Below are 27,592 nucleotides of genomic sequence, written 5' to 3'. Positions count from 1 at the left end.
CATATTCCGTATTCCAATCCTTCCACACACATAGGACGTGTCTCAAATCAACGTGTGCAATCAAGACTCGCTCTCTTTCTCTAAACAAGTGCGCCATTGGTGGAATCGTTGTTGGGAACGCCTAGTTTGTTTTGTGATGTTTGAAATGCTCTTGAGCCTTTGGTGAGGGCACACATGAGTACTAGACTCCAAATTCTAACAGAAGGAGCTGACTGCAGCTGTGTGGGTCACCCTGCCGCAGTCTCTGATTGCCCTGCCTTTCATCTGTTCAATCTGCGTGCTGTCATCCACATTGCTGCACGCTCGCAGGTGAAACCAACGGCAGAGGACATACAGAGCCTTGCAAATTTGCCAAGGGAGCGCGTCGATGTGCATGGGTGCGACAACCTCAACATGACCGCCCTCGACGCCACGCTCAAGGCTGCGGCAGTTCTCATCAGATGGTCCGAGACCTCCAACGCACTGCCCATTGCCTCTCTCATGGGCTACCTGGTTGACCGCTCGTTTGGCCACAAGCCCAACCTGCTACGCAGTGGCCTTACTCGCTTGGTGTTCAAGCTCCGTGATTCCCACGTGCATCAGAACCTCACATCCGGCACCTTGTCCAGCAGAGAAGCAAAGGCTGCCTCATATGTTGACTACTGGCAGAGATCCATTCTTCCTCAGTTCCAGGTGCATACTGCTCCTTCCAAATGCTCGCGAGCGTGCATGCATTGCAAGCGTTGCAATTACATTGCAGTTATGCATCCACATGGACGCGGTACACACCTCATCATCATCACATTTGTTCCATCACCAGTCACCTGCACCGTCGTACCAAGCCGAGGGCCTTGATTACAAGGACGTTCCATGTGTGCTGCTTGTGCTGCCGCACATCTGAGATCTAGAATGCACCACGAGAAATTTGCATGGGTCATGCTCACTCACCCTTGGCGTGCGCATTCTGGACATTTGGCCAGCCACCTTCATTCGTCTATAGTATATTGTGCCAGCGGCGTCCCAAGAGATACGTACACCAATTGCTGAAAGGTCACAGACCTGCCTCTGCCGGCCACTTGGGGAAATGGCTTCTTTTCTCTCCGACTTGGTTATATGGCTGTTTTCTTGCCGTGGTATCATGCAGACCACTGAATACCTAGCATAGTGGATGGCATTATTCAAGCAAGATTCACCGAAAACATGAGCCTTGGTTGGGGAGCTTGGGGAGCTTGGGGCAAGCGACATGCAAGGCTAGAGTGTGCAACCTTCAAATCACTTCATGCACTGCCGATTCTGACGCACGCTGCAGGGGCGCGAAGGCACTAGCTACACATACCGACAGTGGGACTACTTTACGTGGTACACCACTCGCCAGGTGATGCGGGACGTGACCTGGGCCACAGGCGCGGTGGCGCTGCTCCTGATCTACATGACCATACAGACTGGAACGTTCTTCACGACTGTTGGCGTAGTCGCGGGCATTCTGGGAAGCCTGCCCCTCTCGTTGTGGGTATACCGCTTTGTGTTGGGCGTGGACTGGATCGGGGTGCTTACGTTCCTGGGCATTTTCATCATCTTGGGCATTGGCGCTGATGATGTGTTCGTCATCTTTGAGCACTGGAAGGTAAGCCACTCAACAGCCAAACACGCCTTTCGTCTTGACTGGCATGGATTGGCAACGCTTGCGAATGAATTTGTCAAGCCCGAAGTGAAACGTACCCGACCTTGTTTTGTGAAAGTTGTTCTCTGAGTTTGTCATGCCTCATGTTTGCTTCAAACACCGATAGCCCAACTGTATGCATGCTGCATGGCTTGGCTCTGAAGGTCCATGGCACTTGGCTTCGGTTGGCATGTTGCATTTGGCAAAGTGAGAGCGCACAACATTATATGTCCGAGCAGTAGTAGTAGGAGCTCAGATTCGCTTGCACCCGGATAAGTGGACTCGTTGCTGTCGCAGTTTGCTGGCGAGCTCCCCCCACTGCAAAATGAGACGCAGCGCAGCGCACTCATTCGCCGCATGGACTGTACTCTGCAGCACTCCATCTCCGCAGTGACCGCCACCTCGTTCACAACCATTGCGGCCTTTGCTGCCAATTACATCTCCGTCATCGCTCCTGTCCGCCTCTTCGGCACGTTCATGGTGGTTCTTGTTTTTGTCAACTACCTCCTCGTGATCGTGCTGCTGCCCAGCCTGCTCGTGCTCCACTGGAAGCTCTCTGTCCGGCAAACGAGTAGCAAAGGAGTCTCTTCGTATTCAGGTTCGCCTCTGCTTTATGTCCTAAGCCCATGCATCCGAATCTGTCTCATTCAACATGCTATGCCTGCAGATATGTTTGTTATAAGCTCAAAGGTGTGTTTCTCGTCCGATGTCACAGATCTGTTGCAGCGTATTTGACGTGACGGCTTGACATGAATCTAAAGACGATGCGCAACGAACAGTAGGTGACGTCATCACACCTGCTTTGCAGCGTGTTGTCATGATATCAGAGATGGGGAGGTTTGCAAGATCACTCATGGCAACCGATCGACACGTACCGAGTGCAGGGGAGTCAAACAAAATGGCAGGCAGCACACCGCTTTCATGCTTGCCGGCATGCTTCTCAAGGCTGGCTTCAAGCTGGCGGAGCAAGAAAAGTGGCTACATCCTCGCCGACTGCACTTCGCCATGCTCTCGAAAGTTCTCCGATCTGCCAGCCACAATCATGACAGCGGCTGACAGTTTCTTGATGGTGCCGACTGCCCACCTCTCAAGAGATCCATCCACAATGTCGGCACTGGATGGTGCCCTTCCTGCAGCAGGCACGCACGCGACTGTCGAGGTCATGGCTGTTGGCGAGGGCATCAGCCTCTTACCGATCTCGCTGTCTGCTCGTCACAACCCCATCCGCCCAAAGCAAGGTGCGTACCCATCGGCTGCGCGAATGCATGAGCGTGTCTGCAAGTTGCATTTTGAACTTGAGGAGCGACGACAAGCACATTTGTTTGGCCAATGCTGAGTTATGGTGCATGGTACGACTGCAAGAATCGCTCCTTAGCTGCAATGCTTTGCCACGAAAAACGTACCTCACGAGCTAGATAGGGCGTTTTGCTGCCACGCATATGTGCTCAAACATATATTTCCGAGGTAGGCCATCTGTCACATTGCATGGCAGCTGTCTGCAGGGTGTTCGGAGGGTTTGGCAGCAAGGCAGGGCACCAGCGAAGCAGGCTGTGTGTCGGTGTGGGCGCCTGGAGCGTCGAGCCCCGAGGATGAAGCATCTCCGTCCCGGCCATCTGTTGACTCTCAGCCTTCCAGCCCATCTGACGCTGCAGCGATGTACAGCACGAGCGTTGAGTATTCACAAGCGCCCTCGTTTCTGCGAAACGAGTTGCACTCCCGCCACTCGCGCCTGACACCCGCTGGCACCCCTCCAGGGTCGCCCCATCGCAGCTCTGCGCATGGTGTGTCATGCACCAGATCCTACGCCAGCGAGTTGGATATGCAGCAAGATGCCTTCCCAGCCGATGCAATGGCAAGCAATGTTTTGGTTGATGCATCTGGGCTGTTGCAAAGCCAGCAGCAAGTCTTGGAGCCGGAGCTCACACACTGCTCACGGCCTCCCAGGCCACCCAGGAGTCGGCGAGCCTCCGGAGCACTGCTGGGCCTGGTGGCACAGCCAGGGTATTCGCTGGCTTCCTCGGACGCGGAGAGCCCATATGCCATCAATGCTGAGCTCTCCGCAGATAGCGCTCCACTGCTCGCCTGTTTGCGAGGTGCGGCCGCTCCATGACTTTTCGATGCATTGTGCCATGCAAAGCTGCTCTCAAGTTTGTCACAGTTGCGTGTCATATGACCATAGATATGAACTACTATTTGATCACCTGACGGTGCTCACACAATTGTCTATCTTTGCCTAAGCTGATATGTTCGGCGACGCCCAGCCCCTCAGTGAGCACTCAGTGACTTCTCTGCAGTGGTACGACCTACTCGTGCTGTCATTGCTTCTCCATGGCTTGTCCTCCCCACTTCTGATCTGACCTTTTCTGAATAACAACCACCCGCTCTCAATCTGTGCAGGTCACAAGCAGCCACATCTGCCATCAAGATGCATTGCAGACCCTGATGAGTTTGACTCATCTAGCGCTGCCCACCACTCACTGCGTGGGAGCAGCCCTTCCCACGCTGTTAACTTTGGCGGTGGTGAAGCAACTCATGCTGCAACCACAGGCATTGCGACAGCTGTGCTACCCAGGGTGCGAGGGATGGCAAGCCGTGCTGGTGCCTTCCTTGGCAGGATTGCTGCAGTCATTGCAAGATGGGCGAGGTTTGGAACGGCCCAAGAGTGCGCACTCCATGCTCTGTATGAACGCCATGTTCCTTCTGAGGCTTTCATTTGCCACGGGTTCAGCTGAAGTTGTTTGGCTCGGATCGTCTCGTGACTTGGCGTCAATGTCCATGCCAAAATCCTCTTCACGTCATCATGTAATTGCTTCATTATTCAATTGCTTGATGTACATACAAAGGATGTTGTTCTTACGTCTGCTTTATGTTCTCAAGTTGCATGGGATCGACTCTCTGACACCGCATGTTCGAGCCAATGCAGGTTTTTCGCGACGACTTTCACCTCGGGCATCATCAAGTGGAGGAAGGCGATCCTGGCGACACTCATAATTGTTGTCATGGTGATGGCGTACTGCGCGTCACAACTGCAGCTGCCGCACAGCCGCCCCTCCGCATGGAAGGAGTCTCACAACATCAACAAGTACTACAAGAACGAGCTTATGTTCCAGTACGGCAAGGCCTTGGACCAGATATCCTTGTGGGTGGCATTCGGCCAGGTGGCCTCAGACCATGGCGCGCTGAGCGCTCCTTACGAGAAAGGCGAGGTCATCTTGGCACCTGGTGTGTACCGATTTACTCTCTTCCACTTGCGTGGAAAGTTTGTTGGCTGCTTTTTGGCGAGCAGCATTGTGTGTCACGCGGTCCTGATTCCTTATCCATTCGCATTTCCTTAGATCCCTACATCCTTCAATATCAGAAAAACCAAATCAAGCTCACGTAACATGAAAAGAGCTAAGTAGCTCGTTTATGAGCATAGCACATCACGCCTGACCAGGAAATTCGCTTTTGAAGCACTGTGGTGAGGAAATTGCTGAATGCCATCTTGTATATCACGGCATGAGTGGAGAGCTCAACCATGCGGTGCTCAGGACCCCATTGCTTGCAAATGTGAGTGGAGATGGGCTGCACCGACGAAATGTTCACTGGCTTGTGCAGGATTCAACATGACAACGCCAGCAGCTCAGGTGTTTGGACTGAAGCTGTGTCGCGCGATGGAGCAACAAATTGCTGAAGGGCGTGTAGTCAAAGGCACCGTCCTCTGCCCCCACCTTGTCATCGAAAAGTACGGCCTTGCACCTGCATCGATCACTCCGCCTACCATTTCACCAACACTTGCCTCAACACACATCATTTACAACCGATTCAAGCGATTCAAGCCCTGGGGCTTTTGTCACAATGCTCGTCAAGCCAGGATTGTTGCAAATGGGTTTTGGCAGCATGGCCACACCACATATTTGTTGACAGGTTAAGAGCGAAATGGAAAGCGTTCGGGCATTCCTTGGCAACCTTGTACCTGTATTAATGGCCTGCACGTCATGATGGCATCCATGCAGGTACCTGAATGACGTGGGCGCTGGAGGACTGCCAACAGAGCCCTGGCGCTTTGAGGAGTTCCTCCGCATCTACTCAAACCTGCCCCCCTCGATTGCCGGGCGAAACGTTCAGTTTGCAACGCCCGACATGTTGGGGCAAGTCGTGTTTGACTCTCACACCGGCTACTTACACCCCAGCGTGGATCCTGTCAACTTTGGAAAGCCGACCTGGGAGCAAAAGGTCAGCATTCTGCTCGCCCCACTGCATGCAGGCTTTCATGCTCCATCAGACAAGCTATGCACACGCCGGCGACTGCCAGCTGCCTTGTGCATGTGTTGAATGGCAAGCGACTGCTGTGGGTCTGCAACGTACATGCCATCAGTCACGTTCTTTGTCGACCGAAATCTGTGTGAGCTGGGACGCTTGCATGACAATGCGCGATGTAGGAAGCGGCAAGTCGACCTCGCACTTGATTAAGTCCAGTCAATCATTGCTAGGACTGCCATAGGCTTATCTGCGCCTGAGTGGTATATGTGTCTTGCAGAACCAGCACTCTGGCTGGGTGCTGGGAGACCACGCAGGCAGGACGCGAATGATTCCACACCCATATCACAACCCGAAGGCCGGCGTTCCCGCCGTTCTGCTGATCGATCTGCGCTTGACGGACACTTGGACGATCCCGTACATCGAGATGACCAAGACCCATGACTACTGGCAGAGCTGGCTTGAACTCGAGCTGCAGTCAGCCCCGCCTGAGATGGCGCCGCAGCACGCGTTTCAAACGTCTGATGCCTGGAAACTCATGGACACATCCAAGACAATGTACGAGAGTGCAAATGTGTCTGTTGCGCTCTCCCTGCTCCTCTCGTTCATTGTCTTGCTGCTTGGCACTGGCAACGCTGTCGTCGCGTTCATCGCCACTTCCGTCATCACCTCAACGCTCATCACCTTCATTGGCACCATGTACGTCATGGGCTGGACCTGGGGTACGTGTCCATGGGCTAGAGCCATCAGAATCTCCTTTCGATGCTTGTAGAGAGTGTGCAGTTCATGAGCACATTGGTCTGATAAGATGGCGCTCGTCTTAAAAAAGCCACAACCCGCATATAGATCAATGGAAGTTGAGTGCTTTCACTGCATTACTATTATTCTGCAGCAAATGGGCTTCCTTTTCTTGCCTAATTGTGCATGGACAGGCAGAGCAGCACAGGACATGCCAAAAGCAACACTAGTTTCGCATCTGTAGAAAGCATCATGAAACATCATGCATACCCTTCATTCATGCACCTCCACCTTGCCTTCAACCCCAAGGAACGTGTGAGCTAGAGCGTTAATGCAAATTCAAATAGCATGCGTGATCTGGATCAGTCGGCGATGATGCCACACATGCGCATTTGGTGAGCATCACACTTCAATTGATGCAGGTGTGATGGAGTCAATATGCGTGACTGTGCTGGTGGGCTTGGCCGTGGACTATGTTGTCCACTCTGCGCACGGATACTGCTACAAGTTGGGTACAGTCTCAACCGAAGAGGCGATCGCTTTCGGCTTACGCACCATGGCGGTGTCCATGTTTTCAGCGGCGTTCACGACCGTTGGCGCCGCCGCCTTCTTGCTGCCATGCAAAATGGCCACTTTCTCCGTATTTGGCCTGTTTGTTATCATCACACTCACGACTTCGTATGTGACGGCCATTGTGGTGTTCCCAGCTCTCTGCGCAATCGCCGAACCAGCCATCCGAGTTGGCAATATCTCCACATTTTGCGCCATGGTTCAGCAGGGTAAGTGCACGCTTAAAATCTGTTCTTCTTTGGAGTAGATGTACATCTTTCTTTATATCTGAAAGGAACTGTGTCTCAGAGGTACACGCTTGTGTTTGCACCCCCTGCACTTTCTGCTGCTGCATTCCTTGCTTTGGGAACCTTCCGAAATGTGTATTTACCTGGAACTTTGGTACTTGGTTCACCGTGCATATCACGGCAATACCTCATCACACCTTGTCATGCTCATACTGTCGAGCATAGTTGCCTGGCAGAACGAAATCACAATGGGCGGACAGGGCAATTCATACTTCTCAAGCGTCTGGTATCTAGTGACCGACATCGCGTTGCATGCATGCTCTTGTACAGTACAAGATCATACCTGCCTTGACAGTCATGCATCAGTCAACCACTCGCGTAAGGTACGTCACAAGAGATGAGTAAACATCACCTCCTACGTGCAGGTGTCAGCCGAGCGCGGATCTTCTTAACCAAGCATTGTCGGAATCAACAGTTGCAAGGCATGCCGGACGAGATGCCTCTGCAGCCAGGGGAAGTCTGTGTACAGTCTCTGCACGGTGATATTGAGTTGGGCACCAACTCTCCAACCCCACCTGGCCTGCTGAACCTGCAGCTCTCAGAGACAGACGCGATGCGAACGCCTTGCAAGACCGCTGTGCCATCCCCACTCCGAACGCCGCAAGTTGTTCCACGCAGCGACGAGCCGCTGCACAATGCCCGCCATCGCCGCAATTTGTCTGCTGACATATGAGATCGGCACATGTGCTTCTGTTGAAGCTGCAGCATGCCAATGCTTTGCAAATAGGTCGTCAACTCCTGAGAATTCCTCTCTCCTGCGTCTGCAACGATGCTGACAACAAGATGATTGTACCTGCGAATATATGATGGGTAAGAGCTTGCCTGCTCCTGCTAATTGTGCAAACGACAGAAGGAATATAGCCTTCGCTTACATGATGAGTCAGTGCAGATGCATATCTGTATCTGCCTGGCCCCAACCTTTTCATGATGGGGGTAATAGCTTCAATATGCTATGAGAGTCTTCACGCTATTTTCTTTGTCAAGCACTTGTTTCTAAAAGGCTGATGCCATACCTGAATGTGGGATGAGCCTGTGTTGACGTGTTTCGCCTGAGGTAGACATGTATGTTAGTGTGCAAACTACAGAAATGAAATTGACAGTTGCTGTTGTCAATGGCATTTATACAGACAACTTCTTGTGTACATGTAGCTGTTGGACAATTATACCTCAGGCAAGTTGCTGCTTTTCAATCCTCGAGTGCACATTGGAGCAGTTCACCACATTCATGATGCCGCTTTCAGTACAGCTATTGCCAATGTAATGCGGTGCAGCATTTGTGCGTACATGATGATTATTTCATAGTATGATACTACGTCATCCACACGAAGTGGGAAACGCAAGGTTTGATAAATTCGAGGTACCTTCAGATGTATTGAATTAGAATTAATATATGTAGTATGCGGACTTATTCAGAATACCAACTGTCACGCTCCAGCCAATCGACTGATCATTGAATATAGCCTGGTAGGTACCCTGAACATGCCCAGCGTAACGTGACCAATGGAGCGCCAAATATTGTATGATACACTACTCCCCAGCGTACACCTCAACTGATAGACTTCCCAACCAACAAAGGATACGGTGGTAACTGCGAAGATGGTAACACACGTTTTGGCAGCAACATGTTTGTACAGGTGACTCATGATAACATAGAAATGTACATAGACCCAACTTTTCAGTACCAAAATCAACATTTACATACATTCCTATTTCACTTCGATCTTCTCTCTCAAGAACAATAAATCATGAGTTGGCTATAATAAAACGTCGCTACACAGTTTACAAACATTGTCCTCTTGGTCTACTGCAGCCCTCAACCAGCCCTCAGCCCTCAATTCTACTCGCAAAAACGGGAGGCATCGACATGTCTGCCGGACAACTCCTCACTCAGGTGCGCTCAGGTGTTCTTCTCAAGGACTTCCAACGCCGGCGAAAGGTAGTTGTTCGACTTGTCAGGCAAATGGGCTACAAGCTCAAACATCTGAAGGCCCTCTGCAGGCGCGTACTCGTAGCAGACCTGCATGCGGCCACATTACATGAGCTGACATCACAAAAACACACACTGGTGGCTCAAAGCTGTCCTTGAATGTAAATTGGAAATGAAGGATATTTTGAAGCAGGACTGATTTCATTGAAATGTTGAAACAAGTTCCAGCCTGCAACATAACCCTGAAATGGCATTCATGTAGACCACAAAAACTCCGGAAAGAAGCTCTATCTCACAAAGTACCAGAGTGATCATCTCAGCAAGCTCCCGTCGACATAAGATACGCATGAGACCGGAGAACAAGAGGCTTCGCCTCACCATGCATGTGCTACAAGGTGCAGCTACGGAGATCAGAGAGGGGCGCACCTCAAAGGTCTTGTTGACGGCCACAGCATCGTGGAGAGCTCGCAGGCAGACGTCTGCAACGTCTGCACAGCCGATACCCTGCGTGATGCGGTTGCCCTGGTCAAACACCATCGCCTTGTAACCCCCAGGCTCCTCCTGAAGCGGGCCGGGCCGCACAATCGTGTAGGGCAGGCCACAGTTGCGCAGGACCTGCTCGCCCTTGCGCTTTGCCATGATTTTGCGCGAATCCAGCGGCTTTTTCTGCTTATCCGCCGTAGTCTCCCCACGGCCGACGCATGACACGAGCACAAACGTCGGCTCATCCGCCACAGGCAAGCTCTTGATCCATCTGAGCTCCATGGAGAATGCGTTCCTGTACTTGCGCTCGTCCTCGATGGCCACCTCAGTCATGTTCTTGCTTTCAGGAACCTGCGACTTGTCGAACCTACAACAACAACTCCCTTTTCATTGCCTTGCGCGTTTTTCATTGTAGCGCACAAATGCAATGGACATGGATATCGCCAGCCACAAGTATATATCCAAGTGTACAGGGATGTGCGTGGAGTTGAAGCTGACTGCGCTGGCAAGTCCGGTGACCCTGCGCATTGCAGACAACAAGCCATTGTAGCACCTGTACCCAGGAAAATCTCATGATGACCGTGCTGTATCTACCCAACAACATGACAGGCGGAGAAGTCCCATCACCGTCAGGACGAAAATCTGCTGAGCGGTCATTCCACACCACGCCAATGGAAGAAGCAAAGAACGAACCTGAATTTAAGCACGGCGATTTGGGAGGGGTCTAGCGGGGGGCAGTTGGAGTTCATAGCACGAAAAGTGTTGAACGGTAGGCGGACATTGTTGTAGCCTTGCCGAGTGTTGAAACGCGCCGAGTAAGAGTGACCGGCCTCATCAGCCAAAATCATGTAGTACGGCTTGCCATCTGCCAACAGCTGCGTGATGATGCCCTCGCTGTTCGAGAGCTCTCCCAGAGCCAGAGGCCCTCCCCATTCCGCAATCCCATTGCGTGAATAAATGTTTCCTGAACGGCAGACTCCCTCTCTATTGAGTGTGCCCCACCTCACGCGATGGCGCACTTAAGCACGGCAGCCAGTGCTTCGCAAGATTGGGTTCCAACCCCATTTGTATCCCGAAACTTCATGCATTTTTGGGCATCTGGGCCCGCAAATCACACGGTCTGGCAAGCGCTGATGTCAGCAGCCCGCATGCCAGTCTTATCACAGCTAATTCGAAACATTGAGCCTGACGGATCATCTGCTGCCTCATACATGCGAGATACCCTAACTTGCGACAATCCCTTGTCACAATGGTTGCCGAAATTGCTACACGTGCAATAGCACAAGTGTGCAGTGACTTGCTTTCCTAAACCGTAGCCGCTCCGGCGGCAGCTTTTGCTGTCCAAAGGCATTCATCTGACATACCGGTGACCAATGCCATGCGCAATGCCACTTACTTAAGTCGCAACATGGCCCACAACTCGGCTCATACATGCATTCGGCACGAACTAAATGTGCTGCTAGGCATGCCTGTAGGTAGTGCTCATCATGCCTGCTGCCATGCCCATGTTGAAAAATGTGACGATGTTGAGAAATCGTCACATGTTTTAACACCGCAGGGAGTTGAAAATTGTGACAGTGAAGCGTGCACAGTGGTCAGCGACACGTACTACTGGACCAGCAGACTGCAAGCTGATTCATCTACCAATCCAGCACCATCCACACACACAAGAAGGATTGTCACAAGTCCATCATGCAACTTTGGGCACGAGAAGGCTTGCAGGGGAGCAGTGTGCGAATGCTGTGGCGGCAAATAAATCGCAGTCACCTCCTACGTCTTTCAACACGGTGCACTCTCAAAATGGCATTGTTAGCCGACATGTCGTTTGCTGTAGCAATCGTGCACGAAAACAACATACAAAGCATGGCGTGCATCCTGAGGACACACCCGAAAATTCCAGGCGCGTTTCATCCTCTGAGATCACGACGTTCCCGAAGTCCTGGCCCTTATAAGCCTTGCCCTTGTCGTCGAGTGGCCCAAGCTGAAGCATGTCCCAAGCCTCCTGCACGTCCGGGTGTTTGAAGTCTGCAACCATCTTCTTCAAGTATCGTGACGGATTCCCCGCCTTCTTCGCCGCATTATGCTTTGCATTCATAAATGCTTGCGCCATGTAGCCCACACCCTCCTGGTCCACCCGTTGCATGTCTGCCGCCATGGTGATCTTGGACGATGCGCAGTAGATGACCTGCATGCGTTCTCGGCCTTGACAAGATCATACTCAAGAGCTTTCGAGTCCTTTGTATATCGAGACACCGATCGGGCACAACGCAACTGCAAATTTAACAAAATCACTCTAAGCAAGAAGCACGCAATGCTTCTACGAGTAGCGCAATTACCTTACGCAATGCTGAGCAAGGTAAGGTAATTGCGCTACTTGTGCGCGAGAATTCACGTTTGTCCAAAGCATAAGCAGGATTAGGTGGTGCGTGTTCAGCTGACATGTAACAACTCAACCCCCGTACAGCTCTGGTCGGGCCCTGCTCGGCCCGGCAGGCACCAGGACACGCTAGGTGGGAAAGCGGACCTGAGTGCTCAACAATAGAAAGTTTTGGACATAAGCGGCAGCGTCCGGTTCTTTGCAAGCCATGGTTTCTGATGGATTTTTTTGTAGTGAAATACATGAACCCCATTCGCCAAAGGCGTCTCGTCAAGGTGTCCTGAAGGTGGCGTCTCGCCACCTTCAGGACACCTTGAGATGTACCGATAATGTTACACCACCTCTTTACCATCGGCTTCGCTACATCTGCATCTATGAAACGAGTCCAAAACTGAGCTAACGCCGATGCGCCATGCTTGGTGCGCTTGTGTACGTGCAATAGTACCGCTATATGCAGTCAGTCGAGATCATCGTTCTGGACATACCTTGTCCACCCCTTCAATCGCCTTTATACAATCGGCAAGATTACCGACATCACCTACACAAAGCTCCACAGCGTCCGGGAGCTTCTCCCTCGCTGTGCCATCTGAGTCTCGGACAAACACTTTCACCGAGTATCCCCGAAGTAGAAGTTTTCGAACTAAGATCCTCCCAATTCGACCTGTTCCTCCAACAACCATAACGTTCGTGAATGGTGCTTGGGGTGTCTGGAATGTGTCATCCAGCATGCCATCGGACACTGGGTCAAGCGAGAAAGACGATGTTGGGCTCGACAAACGAGTCACTTGGGCCCAAACCTCGTCAAGAGCTTGTCGCGACCTCCTTCCCAGCTCCACAGGATTCAATGTTACTGCCTCTTCAACAGCTTCGCCTTTAGTCGGCCGATTCGCCGCTGCGATGCATTGGCGCGTGTTGTTTGGACACCGTGCTAACGGAACATTAAATAACTGACCTCTCAACACAGAACGAACCATTGCTACAGTGCACGAGCTACACCTAAGTAAAGAGCATGCAAGCTGAACGGTATTTAACGGGGGCTCACAACCACTTGCATTTGCAGGCGTAAGCCATTCTCGAGTTGAATCCAGCGAACCCCTGAGAATGACCTTCTACCCCATCTTCACGCCACATATAGCTTCCTGCAAACATGATGAAGGCACGCATGAATTGGACTGGATGGATTGACTGAACTCGCGCGCTTTCCTTCGGGAATTAGACGCATGCCGCCTGCACTGCAGGCGGATGCAAGCTGCCTCAACACGTGCGCAACCTCCACCTCATGTGTTCAACCTACCACGACGTAAGTGTCACTATCCAGTTGCATGGCTTCACTTGCCCAAACAGTGTTTTTACTATTGGTCAATCATCCGCAACATATTGCAAATAAATTTTGTGTACCTTCTTGAGTTTCTACGTGTAAATTCGCTATCTCAACGAAACTCACGCAACCCTCTACTTCCGCAACCGTGCAACCACTCGACGGCTGCGTGGCGGGGCGCGTTTGGCCCACGTTTAGGAGCCATCTTGCCCACCCCACCGACCACGACACCTTAATCATTCCCCCACTTCACCTTCACTCATTCAACGCAGCACTTATGTTGTGCCAAATTTATGCGCACACGGGCGGAGGCGCTTATCCATGTTGCAGGCACTACACGACTTGGCAGCTTGGACAGGAGCGCTTGCTTAAGTGCATGATAAATTGCAGTCGGCGCGCTATTTATCCACCCGACAGCTTTCTCTGGACACGCAGACACTCCTTGTTGTCACTTTTCAGCTGTTGTGTGGTCTCGATGACATGGTCACACGTGACAAGCCGCGTGACCTTGTAAACACCTTCGGCATCCAGGGCAGCCATTGAGGGCCATGATGATTTTTTTCAAAAGCAAGCAAACCTGTGACGGGTGTCAATGCTGGCCTCACTCCCTATGAACCGGCTCGAGCAGAACGTATCATGCTCATTGAGAAAAGCATGGGCCAATTAAATGTGCAGAAGGTATGTAACCGGTTATATACCTTCTGCAAGTGTTACACTGGCATTACACAGGCTACACCTGAGGCTGGACGGATGTTGTTGTAGCAGTTGTGCTTGCGGCAGACGTTCAAAAAAATTATTGTAGGTCTAAGATGATAAAAATGATTTGTCTGATGTTGCAAGCTCTGTGAACTCGGGGCTGGGGCGCTTAAATGTGCAGGCAGAGCACCCTGTGCCACCCTAGCGCTCTCGCGATATCAGACGTCTCAGCGCATTTGCTACCAGCTAGTGCTGAAATTTGATAGATTGTTCCATATTTCCATATGTGAGGTGTGCACAGGCTGTTCGGGACCTTCAAGAAGCGATGAGCTTGGAGCAATCAGCAAAGCGGCATGTTCAGAAGAGGCCAACATCCAGACTGCCTCGTAGGGAAGGCAACACAGGTAGGGGCCTTAAAGTGCTAGCCAACGCGTACTTGGTTCAAAGCTCACTTTTCTGTCGAGCGGTCATGTATGGATGCAGAGTATACTGTGCTTTGAGCAGTTGCGCACGTCAGGGTTCTGCTGAAGGATGTCATAATCTAGTTGTCCATCGAGGACATAGGTGAGTCCAAACGAGCACCAGAACATTGAACCTGCATTACGCAGGTTGGACGATCCACCGCAAGCAAAGAGCACTACTGCTCCCAAACATCATCCATGTAAAACCCAGCCCTCTCTGCTTGACATCACTTTGACGTCCATTTTACGATTCATGCGCAGCTCAGTGTCAAAAATTTCTACCCCTGCCCACTTCTTCGTGTCATGTGCACGGTAGTTTCAAAAGGATTTCGAACTTCAGGGTTACCTGCAATCATCGCAACACGCCTCGAGCAGTGGCCCTCATTCAGCGCACGCGAGATTGAGAATTTTCATTCTCATATTGCAACCAGCTCGTGCTCGTCTTATTGAGTTTGCCCAACTTGTTATGCAGTGCCCAGACGTGCTCCCGGCAGGATTGCTGGTCAGGAAGCCATCACATACAACGAGAACAGGGCTGTTACTGAAAAAGTTGCCAGGCGCGAAGACGGACCCAAAACGGCCCCACTTGCTGGACGATTTGCGGAGGAAGGCTGTCGACCGGAAGTGTATACCGCCCACGTGAAAGCCCTTGGCTCGTCGCAGACCGAGTGGAAACTTTTTGAAAATGGCTTCGACTCCGCAACTGGAAAGAGAGTGCGTCAACCCGTGTGCAAGCATGTACGTGCGGCCGGCAGGCGTTGCAGGTGTATCGCAAGTAGAGTTTCTTGGTAGGCTCAGCGCTTGCACACTTGAGATTTGTGCGTCCGCAGTGCGCCTCAAGGTGACATGTACGAACCGCATCAGCTTGTCGTTTGCGCTTGCTCTGACCTATGGGTGCTGTATTCGCTGAAAGCATTCTCCACGCATTACTCCCGAACGGCCGAAGGCGATGGCGTGAATGCCACCAGTAGGATGACGCCGTCCCATGTCGTCCATGAACACCATGATCATCAACATGCTGACAAGGAATTGACGAGCAGGTGTATGACCCTGTCAACGGAATTACGTGCCACCAGTACCGACAAAAGACAGTGGGCAAGCGGACCAACTGCTCCTCCTGCCAGTCGCTGCACGGACAGTTCTGCGGTGACTGCCGTTGGATGCGTTACGGTGAGCATATGGACGAGGCGAATGAGAATGAGAACTGGACTTGCCCAACCTGCCGCGACATCTGCAACTGCTCCATCCACCGCAACCGCCGTGGCTGGGCGCCCACTGGGACCATGTACCGTGTGGTTCTTGCAGAGGGCTACACGTCGGTTGCTCACTACATCGTCCTAAACAAGGTCGACAAGCCAACAATAGAGAGGGTGCTTGCAGGTGATGTGAAGGCGTGTTTCCTGTTACTACAAATTCTGACGTGCATGGAGGCAACAGTTGCACGAGTTCATAGGGCTGGGCGTCAATCGAGCTGATGTTGACAGGATATTTAAGTGTGGCTGGGTAGTCGAATTTCGTGAAAATGGTGAGCAGTCCCTGCCATCCTTATGGCCCGGTTGACTCAATGCACAGAGAGCAGGATAGTCATGGACATGAGTTGAGAGTTAAGTGCTGTGACTAAGAGCTTGTTGAAACGTTACATGGCTTCAACTATCATGTGCCATGCGTACCCGCAAAGAATCAAGATGGAATGCAAATGAGCAAATGAGACTTTCACAGGCAATGACACGATCACACCAGTACACGCTGCTCAACACTAGCGTGTCTTGGTGCAGGTACCTGGTGGGTACCCTCGGTCTTGGGCCGATTCTGTCAACGCTGCTTTTGAGAACCTCACAATTGAGGTGCCACCTGTCCTGAGTGAGGACGCGGCAACCACAGAAGTGCCACCCACTCTGACCCTCAAGCGTGCCGCCACAGACCTGCATGCCCTGAATCCTCAGTGCGATGGCCCACCCCCTCTGCCCATCAGCAATACCAAACGAAGCCGCAACAACCGCGACACTGGTGCCAAACAGGTTGCTGTGCCAGCAGTTGCTCAGGTCCCTGCTGTGGTATCTAGGAGGGGCGCTGATGCACCTGCAATCGTGCGCAAGGTTACCCGTGCCATGGCCAATCAGAGCGTCCTGACTGCCACCATGCAGGTCCGTGCAGACCGTTCAAAGCGAAATTGACTGGGATCATTCTCGGTTGTTTGGAAGCGTGCATGAACCCGCATTGGAATCCGCTGTTGCTTGGCCATAGCGTGGGTGGCTGTACACACTTTTCAGTTGCCTTGCACATGTATTTTCGTAACATTTTGTCATGCCCTCCTGATACATGGTTGACTTTATGGCGAGGCCGGCTGGCACAGTGCACATGCGATTTGTGACTTGCACTGTCGTGTGCACTTTACTGGTGTGCAATGAGGTCAGCAGCTTGTTCTTCGGGACTCAGCAGCTGCTACCACCTGTTTGGCTTTCACGCACGTAATCCCTTCATGTTACGTCTGTGACGCCGTTGGAGCCATAAGGTAACATCGAAGCTTAGGTCCTCTTTGATGCTCGTAATGCCAGTCCTGAGAATCGACGGCATGCAAGTGAGCAGCGCTGCTGCGTCTGTGACATGGAACAGCCTGCCCAGTGTAATGTACATTTGCTTTCTTTCTTTGTTTTCCTGTGTGTTCTTGAATTGAGTCGTTCTTGTCTGCAGTTTATTTCTGCTTTGCTTTCCCGCTTCGTTGTAACACACATATCATGTAACATATGCCCGCTTGCTCACCATCCAAGCCACCATCCGTTTCGTGATTCTATGTGTTTACTCGATGCTAAGAAAAAAGGATGTCCTGACACATCAGTCTGTCATGAGCTCAGCTACTCCTTGACCAGCCATTTGACAGCCACGTGATAGTTATGCGCCCAGGACCCTTGGCGAGCATTTGGCAACTAGAAAAGGGTATCTACAGAACTAGATACCAGATGATAACAGATGCCATCTTTTGCATTGAAGAAAAGTGTTAGGTTGCCGCAAGAAACAAAATATACTCATTATGCACTGTGAAAACAGATCCAGGCAAACAACGCACAAATGCGTAGGGAAAAACCTGTATGCTGCAAGTTGTATTGAGAAGTGCTCTCTGCGTGTGCTGGAGCGTATCGCTGAACACGCTCGTATGGATTAGGCCAACTGTGTGAAAGAAAAACTGATGAGGCTGTGTAAGCGCAATCATCCTGTCTGCATGCTCACTGGGCGCAAGCAGATCAAATCATTGCGTGCTTGTTCAAGATGCGCGATAAGAACTATCAGGTTTCGGCATCCATCTTCCCATGCTTGTCCCAGATGGCAAAGCTGGTGCCCGAGGCTGCCAATTTCCATCCTTCGCCCTTCTTTGGCAGGTGGTCCCCCATGTCAAAGCGTGGCCCCAGCTTGACGATGACAGTCTGGTCGATGCGCGCAACATACCTGCACATCTCCCACCCAGACATGCATCAAGTCCTCGCCACGGATGACGCTTCGCATGCATTCAAGCTGTGCACGCGACCGAACTGCAACAAAGCGGTTTGTGCAGAGTTCGCACGTGACAGCATGCATGGGAAATCTGGTCGACGCAACCCATCAACTCTCATGCCTACTTCAGCACGTGCCATTCTTAGAGCCTACATGTATGGGCCCACACCGCCCATTTGAACATGGTGGAGTCACAAGTCATCTAGGACAGGTGGATTGCCCAGTCGCCAGTGCACGACTGGACCACTGCAACAACTGGTGCTCAGGAGAAGTAGGACACCATGGAGCTTAACTGCCAAGCAGTCTTGGCATGCAGCACACCCGAGGTGCGGCAAAGCATTAGAAGTCAGTAAATGGCAGGCCAGAGAACGCACATGTCACTCTCCGCGCACTCGATCACTACCTTGCTCTTTGTGGTGATGCTGTTTCTGCGTCTCAAGTGCACCAGCTCAAGGATTGGTTTGTAGTAGCCGTTGTCGAAGACATGCTCCCATTGCAAGCAGGGCAATCCTGGATGAGTCAGGATGTACGCATATCCTGTCATGATTTTGTCCTTGGGGAACGGCCAATGGTTCTGTGTACTTCCTGCAAGCAAACAACTTGATGACTCACATTCTGACCATTACAATGTGCTCCATAAATTTTGATTACGTGGCTTTGGTCAGCTGTGGCTGACCTTCACTCTTGCAGGCTAGAAGAGGGAGTCTGGCTGCATCGATCCAGTCTGGTCCAATTGCGCTTGCCTCGGGTGATGGTAGTGGTACCGTTGAAACCCAGGTTGCATTTGAAGCTGCCAAAGTCCATGTAGATGCTGCTTGTTGTGAGAAGACGCACCATCATCCAACATCGCGGCTGTTATGCCAGGTATGCCGGGTGAGGTATGCTGTGTCGCGAATGATGTCAGAGCCTACGAGCGAAATATGTCTCAATATGCAGACATCCAAGAACATGGCATACATCACCTGCCCGCAAGTCAAGTACACAGACACAGGGCTCATTCCCATCATCACGTTGCGCAAATAGTGCACAACTGCCAAGCGACCGTCCCTAACCCAAACCTGACAAGGTAATCCGCCACTTGCAAGGCACAAGGCGCGGCTGCAAATGCACACGGATAAGGGCAACAGATGCCATGATACCTTTGATGCAGCTGTGGTCCTACAGAAAGGCGCCATCCACACCTGTGTCGTGGTTGTCAACAAATGTGACTGACCTGGCAGCCCACCACCCCAGCAGTCCAGGGGGCTTGCCGGCTGAGTCACGCAACCTGTGGTACTGTGTGTGTTTGACGGCCTCTTGCAGAATGCCCTTCGTGGGGAAGTCAAACATGGACAGCTCCCCACCGCAAGCGTCGATGTAATCGCACAAAACCTGGCGTGCTGCATCTTGATGAAAGTCCAACCCATCGGCGCCCCAGGCCATATCGCTCCAATACTCACCGACGTTGAGCGTTTCAGCACCAACGCTATTTTCGATGTAGTACTTGACCCACTTGGCAGAGTACCCCTACATGACATGGTAGTTCCGAGTAGTGCTCATGCAGATCTGCTGCATAAGCATAGCTGCTGGAAGGGACTTCTCCGCACTCAGCATTATGAGCAGCACTGAGACAGCATGCTGCAGTCACATGGGGGAGGACTGGGCTGGGGTCGCAGCATAACCAACAAACACATGTGTCTAAGAGATCCTGCTCGACATGACACATGCCTGCCACATGTGGCAACCAAAGAGTACCTTAATCCGTTCAACGACACATCGCCATGGCATCACATCGGCAGGCACCTTGTGGACTGAAACTTACAATACGCGTGCATGCTCACAGCAACGTCGCAGGTGGACGGTACATGAGGTAGGCAGACGGACCGAATATGAGCAAGTGGCAGGATGAGAATCAGAATGCTGCCATGCTTTGCCCGCCGACACACATGATCTCTGCGCGACGTCGGCTAGCCGTCGAGCAATGCTCGAAAGAATTCGAGCGCAACCGATCCTATCACCACTCGAAGCGCCGACGATGACCAGCAAACTCACCTTGACGTAGTCCAGACGCCACCCATAGAACCCGACGTCTTTGTTCAACCACACAAGCCAGTCCCGCAGGCTTTCATGAACCTCTTTATTGTTGTGGTCGAGGTCAGGAGCTGGGCCAAAGTCCGCTCCAGAGTCACTGCCGCCAGTTCCGCCATAGCCGTCACCGCCAACGATCGCCCACTTGCCCCATGCAATACTCTTCCCTGGGTGCTTGATTTTGTCACTGCACCATACACGCCCATGCTCTCAAAGGACTGTGTAGGGCAATTACTTCTTGCTGGCTAATATAATTGCTGGTTGCACATGATTGCTGATGATGTATGTTTCTTGTAACAACACTACCACATCCACATGGGAAATCCACATTGGCAACTCGAAGAACTACTTGGGAATCGCTGGTTGATATGATTGCTGGTTGACATAATTGATGATTGCACACGGTGTATGGATGTAGATGACAGCAACAATGACAACGCTTGAGAAACTGCCCGCGGTGCTTAAGGGGAACTTAGTCTTTCCAAGAACATGATTGAAAACTTGGTTTGGTTGAGCCCAAGCAGCCATTAAAAATGGTCTGTCTGCAGCAAGCTCAGTGTGGAGATTCCACAACATCCACGACAGAGGATGCCAAATCGTTACACCTGGATGCACAGATGCCAGAACATATCAACACGGTAGAGCACAGCAGGAAGTGCTGCAATGGATGGAGGAGCGCACGAGAAGGTGTTCCACACGCCATTTGAGTCTTGGATGTCAGCGCATCGGTGGTTGATGACGATGTCAGCGAGCGGGTACATGCCGGCCTTCCGCATTTGCGTCAACAGTCCCCGTAACTCAGCGTCCGTCCCGTAGGGAGTGTTGAGGTCGTACAGCTGCCCCGGCATGTAACCCTCGGCTGACACTGACTGGCTGGGCGGTGGCAGCCAAACAAATGTGACACCTAGCTTGTCCATCTCGGGCACTTTGCGTTTGACAGTGTTGTACCACCCTCCTTTCTTGCAACTCGACCATCCAAAAGCTGCATTGCGCAGAGGAGCTTAGCAAGGCAGGCATCGTCGAGTCAACACCATGAATGAAGAAGTATTCAAGCGATTGTGCATGCAGCATTGGAAAGCAAGTTATAGCTCTACCATTTGTTGCTAAAATGCAAAGCACATTGTCAGGGACCTCTTTCGTTTGGACAACACAAGCGCCTTGCATGGTAGTTTGTTGCTTTCCACCCACCGGTTCTCTCACCATTCTTCTCACCGCTTACAGAAGGAGCACGTGCAGTTTGATCTGAGATACTAACATTCAACATTGTTTCTAGGCACACAGTCACCCGTAACTATCATGACCATTCAATGTTGCATATTGGTACATGCAGAGGCTGCAGTGCTTTCCGAGCACCAAGAACAATACCCCATCCATGGATCAACATAAGCACTTTGCAATACTTTGCAATGCACAGAATCTGCAGGGGGGGCTGTTGCTTTCAGGTTCGCGCACTTCGGTTTGTTTGTGCTTGCTTGTGACATAGATACTCGAGTCTTCCATTCAGTAGTGTCCAGAAGTGACCTTGTAGCTGTGTACCAGTGACATTGGCTGTCGAGATGTCCGATGCAAGGACATGGATACTCGCACTGTGTTGGCTTCGAGTCATAACACGAGTGTCTGCCACAACTAGCTCTGTCGCACCATTCAGAGGCCGATACCACGCCACAACTCCACCAAAACATATATTTGCAGAAATTTCATGCTTCCGTGGCGCGTACCCTGTAGCATGATGCCGTTCTCAATATCTGCAGGGGTGTAATGGACCGGGTCTTCCTCGCTGGGCATATCCTCTGCCCTGTCCCCCGAGTCGAAAGAAGCCATTATATTTTCAATCCAGCCTCCTATACCACCAGCATGTACTCTCCAATACTGCGTTGACGGTCGACGCGCTGCGTGACGAGAAGTCTTACATGTGCCAAATGGAGGGCCACTTGTAACGTTTCGTGGCAGAGAAGAACGACAAGGTGCTGTGTGGACAGCACATGGGGACAAGCTACGCACACGAAGCATCGTTTAGCGGCGAACACGCACTCACTAACATGCACGTACAGACATTACTCACTCTTCCCGCTCCAAGTTATGAAGCTCAGTCGACACGTTTAATTGACCCCTCTAATTGCATACTATTCATGCAAATGTCATGTACAGAGACGTCAAGCGCGGGCCCCGTAATGCTAGGCTCAAGAACCCTATAGTCAGAAACCACCTCCCAACCCTGACATGATGTAGTAATGTCTTGTCTTAGACACCAATGATGGCACAAGGATTAACGAAAAAATAGGGTGACTTTCCGGTTGTGTGGCGGTACATGCTGTAGGAGTTTGATTGACCGCAGGCCCAGTTGAGGCTCACGCGATTCCCGTGATAACCTATGTTTACATCGATAGCCCAATCCTTCCGACACCCCTCGTAGGCACACTGAGACGGGGCTGTTACGGAAGCAATTTCCCCGTCACACGCCACGCGTAGTCCTTGCATGCAGTGTTGTTGCATCAATCCCTACTTCCGTTCTTATTGCGTCGACTGCAACTGATACTTCCTACACGACTTCGTGATACTGTGGCCGTACGTGCCGTCATGGCATTCATGGGCTTGATGGCTATCGTGAGGTGGGTGTTCGAACGAATTGTGATGCGGAGTGCCGTCCAGGGGTGTCGAATTCCAAGTGTACCGTCTAGTGTTATAATGTCGCCGTCCAGGCTCTGCAAACCCCCGCCTGGGCGTTCTAAGCGTACTAAGCGCCGTCGTTACAGTGTACTTTCATACGCTTGAATACCGTGAAATGTCATTCACTGGTTTAAAACTGTGCATCTCTTGTCGTTTGTATAAAAAAAACGCCTTTGGCACGGACGCACAGTGGCTGTACAGAAATCAAGTATACTGCGACAACACTAATACTTGGGCGAACTTCTTGGGAGCTTGTCATCTTTGGGCGTATTTCCATCATAGACCTGGTCATTAAACATTGGTCCCGCTTTCTCTGTGCTTGACGGCAAGTCCAACAGTTTAATTGTGACCAGCCAAAGTTTGATATTGTTACGGAAGTACCGGAACATACATGAAGGCGCATGCAATGCAGTTGAGTATTTTTACTGGGGCACGCACAGGCACGCGCAGGCACATCCAGAATCTTGACACCGTGCATCAAACTCAGCCTGCTGTTGTGTCTCACGCTTGTCCGTGTGTCTTAGTTTGACAGGATCCAAACCATGATAACAACATCAACATGGCGAAAACGTTGTCCTCTCCGTTGTCCTCGCAAGTACAAACGGGATACCTACGCTTACACGCAGGATCTGAGTTGGGGACCACATGCCAAGAACAATCTATAGGCAGTCTATAGAATCTCTCGTGCCAGGAACATCTCGAGCTCGATCTCCTCCTCGTCCCGACCATCCTCCTTGACAATCTTCGCCTTGCGCACCGGCTGTGAGCGGAACATGACAGGTTTGCCTACCTTCCTGTAAACAGGTGCAGCCGCGCGCTCCAACGCTTTCTTCACCCGCCGCTCGTGTTCTTGCTTCTGCAGCTGTATCTTTTCTTCGCGTGCTTCCTGCACAAGCCACTTGTGCTGTCTTCCCCTCTGCTCAAACATGTTTTGGACAGGCCGCCCAGTTGCACCCAGTGCCCTTCTCTTCATATTCACTCGCGCGAGGCACCAAGTCTTAAGGGACAACTGACAGGGACAGCCTCTGACGACAAGCATTTAGATTATAACTTGACAGCCAGAATGTCAACCCAATGAGCACGCAGCAGCTGTGCAAAACAATGCGAGCCACAGAAAGTCATTACAAGGGCTGAGAGTGCACCTGCCGCCGCTCTTTCTCGTGCTGCTTCTCTTGCTGCTCCCAGAACTCTTCAGGAATCTGCCGGACCTGCCTCAGGTATTCCTCCATGCGCATCTCAATGTTGGTGAGCATCTGCAACGTGCTGGCACTCGGGTCGAAATCAAAGCCGCAGCAACGGTACATCTCCACAACCTGCATCCGTGATTTTGGCGTTGGGCACTTATCCTACCGCAGATAGCCAAGATTTGCAAAGCACACACAGTCAGACTGTTGTGCTGGCATTTTGAGATACCACGATGCATGTGTGCGCTGCTGTCTATCTCTTACGGACAGTAAAGTCTAACATGCAAGTAATAGAAGGCCGTTGTTGACAACGTGCCAGACAGCCATTGCTGGCTCTTTCTTTGGCCTACTCGGATACCAGCAACACACATGCGAGTAGCCTCCACAGCATCTCACAGGGTTGGCCTTTTTGTTTATGCTAGCGCTCCTCCGCAACCATCTTCTGTGGCTACCGAAAACGGCCGACAGTCACGCTGTTAGCAACTATCCCAACATATCTTGCATCGTCGAGATAAGTATCGAGGGAACAACAAGTTCAAGCCGTTTCGATTCACTGCAGGATACTGGGGACGCCTGTAAAACGCTCGATCTCCGCGTGGGCTGCCTAGCAAGGACATGCCACACGCCGCAGCCCGCTGCTGTTGCAGCACATGGACAAGGATTCTCGTAGGGCGAGCGGTGTGTGCGATGGCGGCCGCACCTTGCTGGTGAGAGCGTCCAGAGACACGTCGTGGTGCCCCATCATCATGCTGCTGTCGTTCTGCTGCGTCCTCTCTCGCAGTATTGCAACTTTCTGTGTCTCTTGATCAATCAAGCCCTCCAAGTTGCGTATCTGAGTGTGCAGGGACTCCACCTCATGTTGCATTTTCTCCCGTTGTTTTCTGCACATGGATGTGCCCGTCCATGAAACTGGATGTGCATCGACAATTTCTCAAGCTTAGAGATGCTCTCCATCGTCGCAAAACGTAAGAAAAAGGGCAGGACTACCCCAACGCCGTTGTGCCATGCCGTCATGTTCACAATGATCCACTAGTAATGCGTTGTATGCCTTCTTGTTGTCTCTCCATTGAGGCGTTTGCCTATGATTATGCGTCTCGTAGATGAGTGCATTGCAGCAGTGCATGTGATCATCTCAACACATCACGTCCACTCGACAATGCAGCAAGGGAAGGATCTCGGGAGGTGTCTCACTTGAAACCATTCTTCAAGGCGTCCAATGCTTCTTCCACCTCCTGAGCGTTCTGAATGAGGAACAGATTCTGCTCTTCCAGATCCGAGAGTATATCCAGCAGTTGTTGAGGATCTTGAAAGTGCATGGCTGCCTCCTCATCAGCGTCCACCTCATCGTCATGGACAGGAGCAGGAGGCTCCTTTTCTTTCAGCACTGCTTTCAAGTGCAGCGTCGTGTCTTTAATCGCTTTTTCGGCGCTCTCGGCTTCCTGCATGTCACGTAGAAGTCTTACTGAACTCCACTACCGACACCGCCCATAGAGCGTTAGTGGTGTGCAGGACAACTGCTTCAGTGCAGCACTGGTGATAAGTTTGAGCCGCGTCCGCTCAACAACTCATCTTGAATACTATGGGATATAACGTTTGAAGTTTACACATTTAAAGTCCAAGTTTCATCTAAGCTGCATGATTCCATGTCATGTCTGAGTTTGTGCCGCTGCGGGTTGAGAGCCGGCCATGCCAATATACGACCCTTGTGCTTGGTTGTCCAGCTTGAGCAAAGCCAACCATCTGCCTCAACTGTGGCCATGCTCACCACCTGGGACCCTCAACCACAGAAGTTTCCATGAAAATTATGAAAACACACCAGCACAAACCACTTCAGTAGTCCAAAGTCATTGTCACCGGTTGTATGGAGCGTACCTGTTGTGTACGCGCGTTTGCATAGTCATCCTCGGCCTGTGCTTTGGCAACCTTGGCGTCCTCTTTTCGTTGCTTCACCGCCAAGCATTCGTCCCGCCATTTATTATCGAACAGTTGTCGCTTTTTCTCCTTCCGGTTAGCAAGAGCCTGAAAGTATGTGGACGGTGTGATGTTGTCAAGGAATTTCCTGAACCGCTCGCAGTCCTGCAGCTGTTCCTCGTACTTGTTCAGCTCAGAGCGTCGAGCCGCAATGCTCGCATTCAACCGTTTTATCTCCATCTGCTTTTCGGCTCTGCGTTTGGCCTCCGTATCGGCGCGTTTGATTGCGTCATTGACCTTGTTTTCGTTCTCCCTCAAAAACTGGTCGAACTGGACGGCGTCGTCCTCAAGCATCTGCTCTGACTTCTTGAGTGCGTCCTCCCGTTGCAGGACATGCTCCTCCAGCTTGCGGATCTCCGCACGCTTTGTATCGAGCGACATTTGCACTAGGAAGATTTCTCGTTTTTTCGTGATGAAGTCCGCCATGCGTTCGTGATCTCTCCGCCACCTGCGACCACCAAGCCAACAACTGATTATAATTTGTCTTCTTCCGCACTGCGCTGCAGCACACTAGCATGCCGTGGTGTCACATGTTCCGTTCTGCTTTATTATTGTCAGGAAGCATGCCTTGGCAAACGTTCGCTAGCTCGGTGCTTGAACGGGATCGGGATCCACAATGTGCCGCTCAAGGCATAATGTGGCTGTACGGTGCAGCTCAAGTCAGTCCAAGTAAGATGTCGCAACGCAAGCTAGCTGGGCAGAAGTTTAGCTGTCCTGGACACGATGGCTGACCTGCGTTGCAGGCGATCGGTGGATCGCATTGCTGAGGAGATCAAGGTGGAAGCTCAACGGCTCCCCTACGTCACAGTGGCTGTTGCTATTGCAGTGCCAGCATTGAACATGTGTCAGCTTCAGCAGAACATGTAAGCTGACCTGTCTCCCGGCATTGCAGCAGCAGCCAAGGTTTGCTCCTGGTCACTTGGCAAGGGGGGTCGATGTGGGGGAAGGCGAGACTTGCTCCCTTCCCCCACCGTTGCAGCCATTCGCGACGCAAACGTCGACTTGCTCTGCACACTTCGTGTCTTCATCGACTCGTTATGCTCCCTGCGTACTCGTTTCTCCTCCTCGCGCATCTTGAAAATGGCCTCGTCGTGAGGTATCCTGAATGGATTGTCCATTGCTCTACAAGCACACAATCTCTCATCATACCCTGTTCTACTAGTTCTCTGTGTGCATGTGGCAAAGCCAATTAGAAACAGAAGGCCATGCACACTTGCAGCAAACGAGAAAAGCAACTCTCCCGGGGGAAAGAAGCAGCTTTTCGCGAATTGGGTGGAGCGAACATGCCACGACGAAGTATGCCATGCTTCACGATTGTGATGCCGTTCGGTTCAATGAGGACCAACACCGTGAATACTTTGTACTTACGGGACATGGACCCATAAACTCGTCGGATCGCACCCTGAGCCATCGTGAGTGTCGACCGCAGGGCTATCATCCGTGACTGGATAGAGTGTGGGTGGCGCGGTCAGTTTTCCGTCC

General features: G+C 51.6%; 3 protein-coding genes across 3 annotated transcripts; all 3 read right to left on the bottom strand.

The window, feature by feature from the left end:
• Positions 1-10,270: 10,270 nt before the first annotated feature.
• LOC149810916 (protein HIGH CHLOROPHYLL FLUORESCENCE PHENOTYPE 173, chloroplastic-like) lies at positions 10,271-13,234 on the bottom strand. Its single transcript, XM_089994075.1, has 4 exons — positions 12,746-13,234; positions 11,771-12,068; positions 10,577-10,847; positions 10,271-10,436 (listed from the first exon to the last, which is right to left on the bottom strand). Exons 1-4 carry the CDS (start codon positions 13,232-13,234, stop codon positions 10,271-10,273), a joined length of 1,224 nt encoding a protein of 407 aa, XP_089850201.1.
• Positions 13,235-18,016: 4,782 nt separating this feature from the next.
• Positions 18,017-21,205, bottom strand: LOC149810915 (alpha-amylase isozyme 2A-like). Its single transcript, XM_089994074.1, has 5 exons — positions 20,904-21,205; positions 20,253-20,475; positions 19,403-19,727; positions 18,596-18,806; positions 18,017-18,176 (listed from the first exon to the last, which is right to left on the bottom strand). The coding sequence occupies exons 1-5, from the start codon at positions 21,203-21,205 to the stop codon at positions 18,017-18,019; spliced, it is 1,221 nt and encodes a 406-aa protein (XP_089850200.1).
• A 2,871-nt stretch (positions 21,206-24,076) lies between these two features.
• On the bottom strand, positions 24,077-27,521 carry LOC149810914 (cilia- and flagella-associated protein 100-like). Its single transcript, XM_089994080.1, has 8 exons — positions 27,324-27,521; positions 26,984-27,276; positions 26,843-26,927; positions 26,678-26,751; positions 26,012-26,558; positions 25,331-25,578; positions 24,840-25,020; positions 24,077-24,301 (listed from the first exon to the last, which is right to left on the bottom strand). Exons 1-8 carry the CDS (start codon positions 27,519-27,521, stop codon positions 24,077-24,079), a joined length of 1,851 nt encoding a protein of 616 aa, XP_089850206.1.
• Between the last annotated feature and the right edge of the window lie 71 nt (positions 27,522-27,592).

This window comes from Nuphar pumila, unplaced genomic scaffold (assembly GCF_984573655.1).
Source record: "Nuphar pumila unplaced genomic scaffold, dmNupPumi1.hap1.1 HAP1_SCAFFOLD_172, whole genome shotgun sequence".
Lineage (NCBI taxonomy): Eukaryota > Viridiplantae > Streptophyta > Magnoliopsida > Nymphaeales > Nymphaeaceae > Nuphar > Nuphar pumila.
The sequence above is the reverse complement of the archived record's forward strand: the minus strand, read 5'-3'. Positions and strand labels throughout refer to the sequence as shown.

What these genes read in the sequence shown, in the direction of transcription:
- LOC149810916 (XM_089994075.1), bottom strand. Translation starts at nt 13,234, where the DNA reads ATGGTTCGTTCTGTGTTGAGAGGTCAGTTATTTAATGTTCCGTTAGCA. An exon ending in CGATTGAAGGGGTGGACAAG is followed by an intron (nt 12,069 to 12,745) that starts GTATGTCCAGAA and finishes GAACGCATGCAG; the next exon opens with GTCATCTACTGCGCATCGTC. An exon ending in ATCGCCGTGCTTAAATTCAG is followed by an intron (nt 10,437 to 10,576) that starts GTTCGTTCTTTG and finishes TCCTGGGTACAG; the next exon opens with GTGCTACAATGGCTTGTTGT.
- LOC149810915 (XM_089994074.1), bottom strand. Translation starts at nt 21,205, where the DNA reads ATGGACAAGCTAGGTGTCACATTTGTTTGGCTGCCACCGCCCAGCCAG. An exon ending in GTTGATATGTTCTGGCATCT is followed by an intron (nt 20,476 to 20,903) that starts GTGCATCCAGGT and finishes TGTATGGTGCAG; the next exon opens with TGACAAAATCAAGCACCCAG. An exon ending in TGTTGACAACCACGACACAG is followed by an intron (nt 18,807 to 19,402) that starts GTGTGGATGGCG and finishes GTTTGCTTGCAG; the next exon opens with GAAGTACACAGAACCATTGG.
- LOC149810914 (XM_089994080.1), bottom strand. Translation starts at nt 27,521, where the DNA reads ATGGCTCAGGGTGCGATCCGACGAGTTTATGGGTCCATGTCCCGTAAG. An exon ending in GCTGCAATGCCGGGAGACAG is followed by an intron (nt 26,928 to 26,983) that starts GTCAGCTTACAT and finishes GCACTGCAATAG; the next exon opens with CAACAGCCACTGTGACGTAG. An exon ending in CAAACGCGCGTACACAACAG is followed by an intron (nt 25,579 to 26,011) that starts GTACGCTCCATA and finishes CGTGACATGCAG; the next exon opens with GAAGCCGAGAGCGCCGAAAA.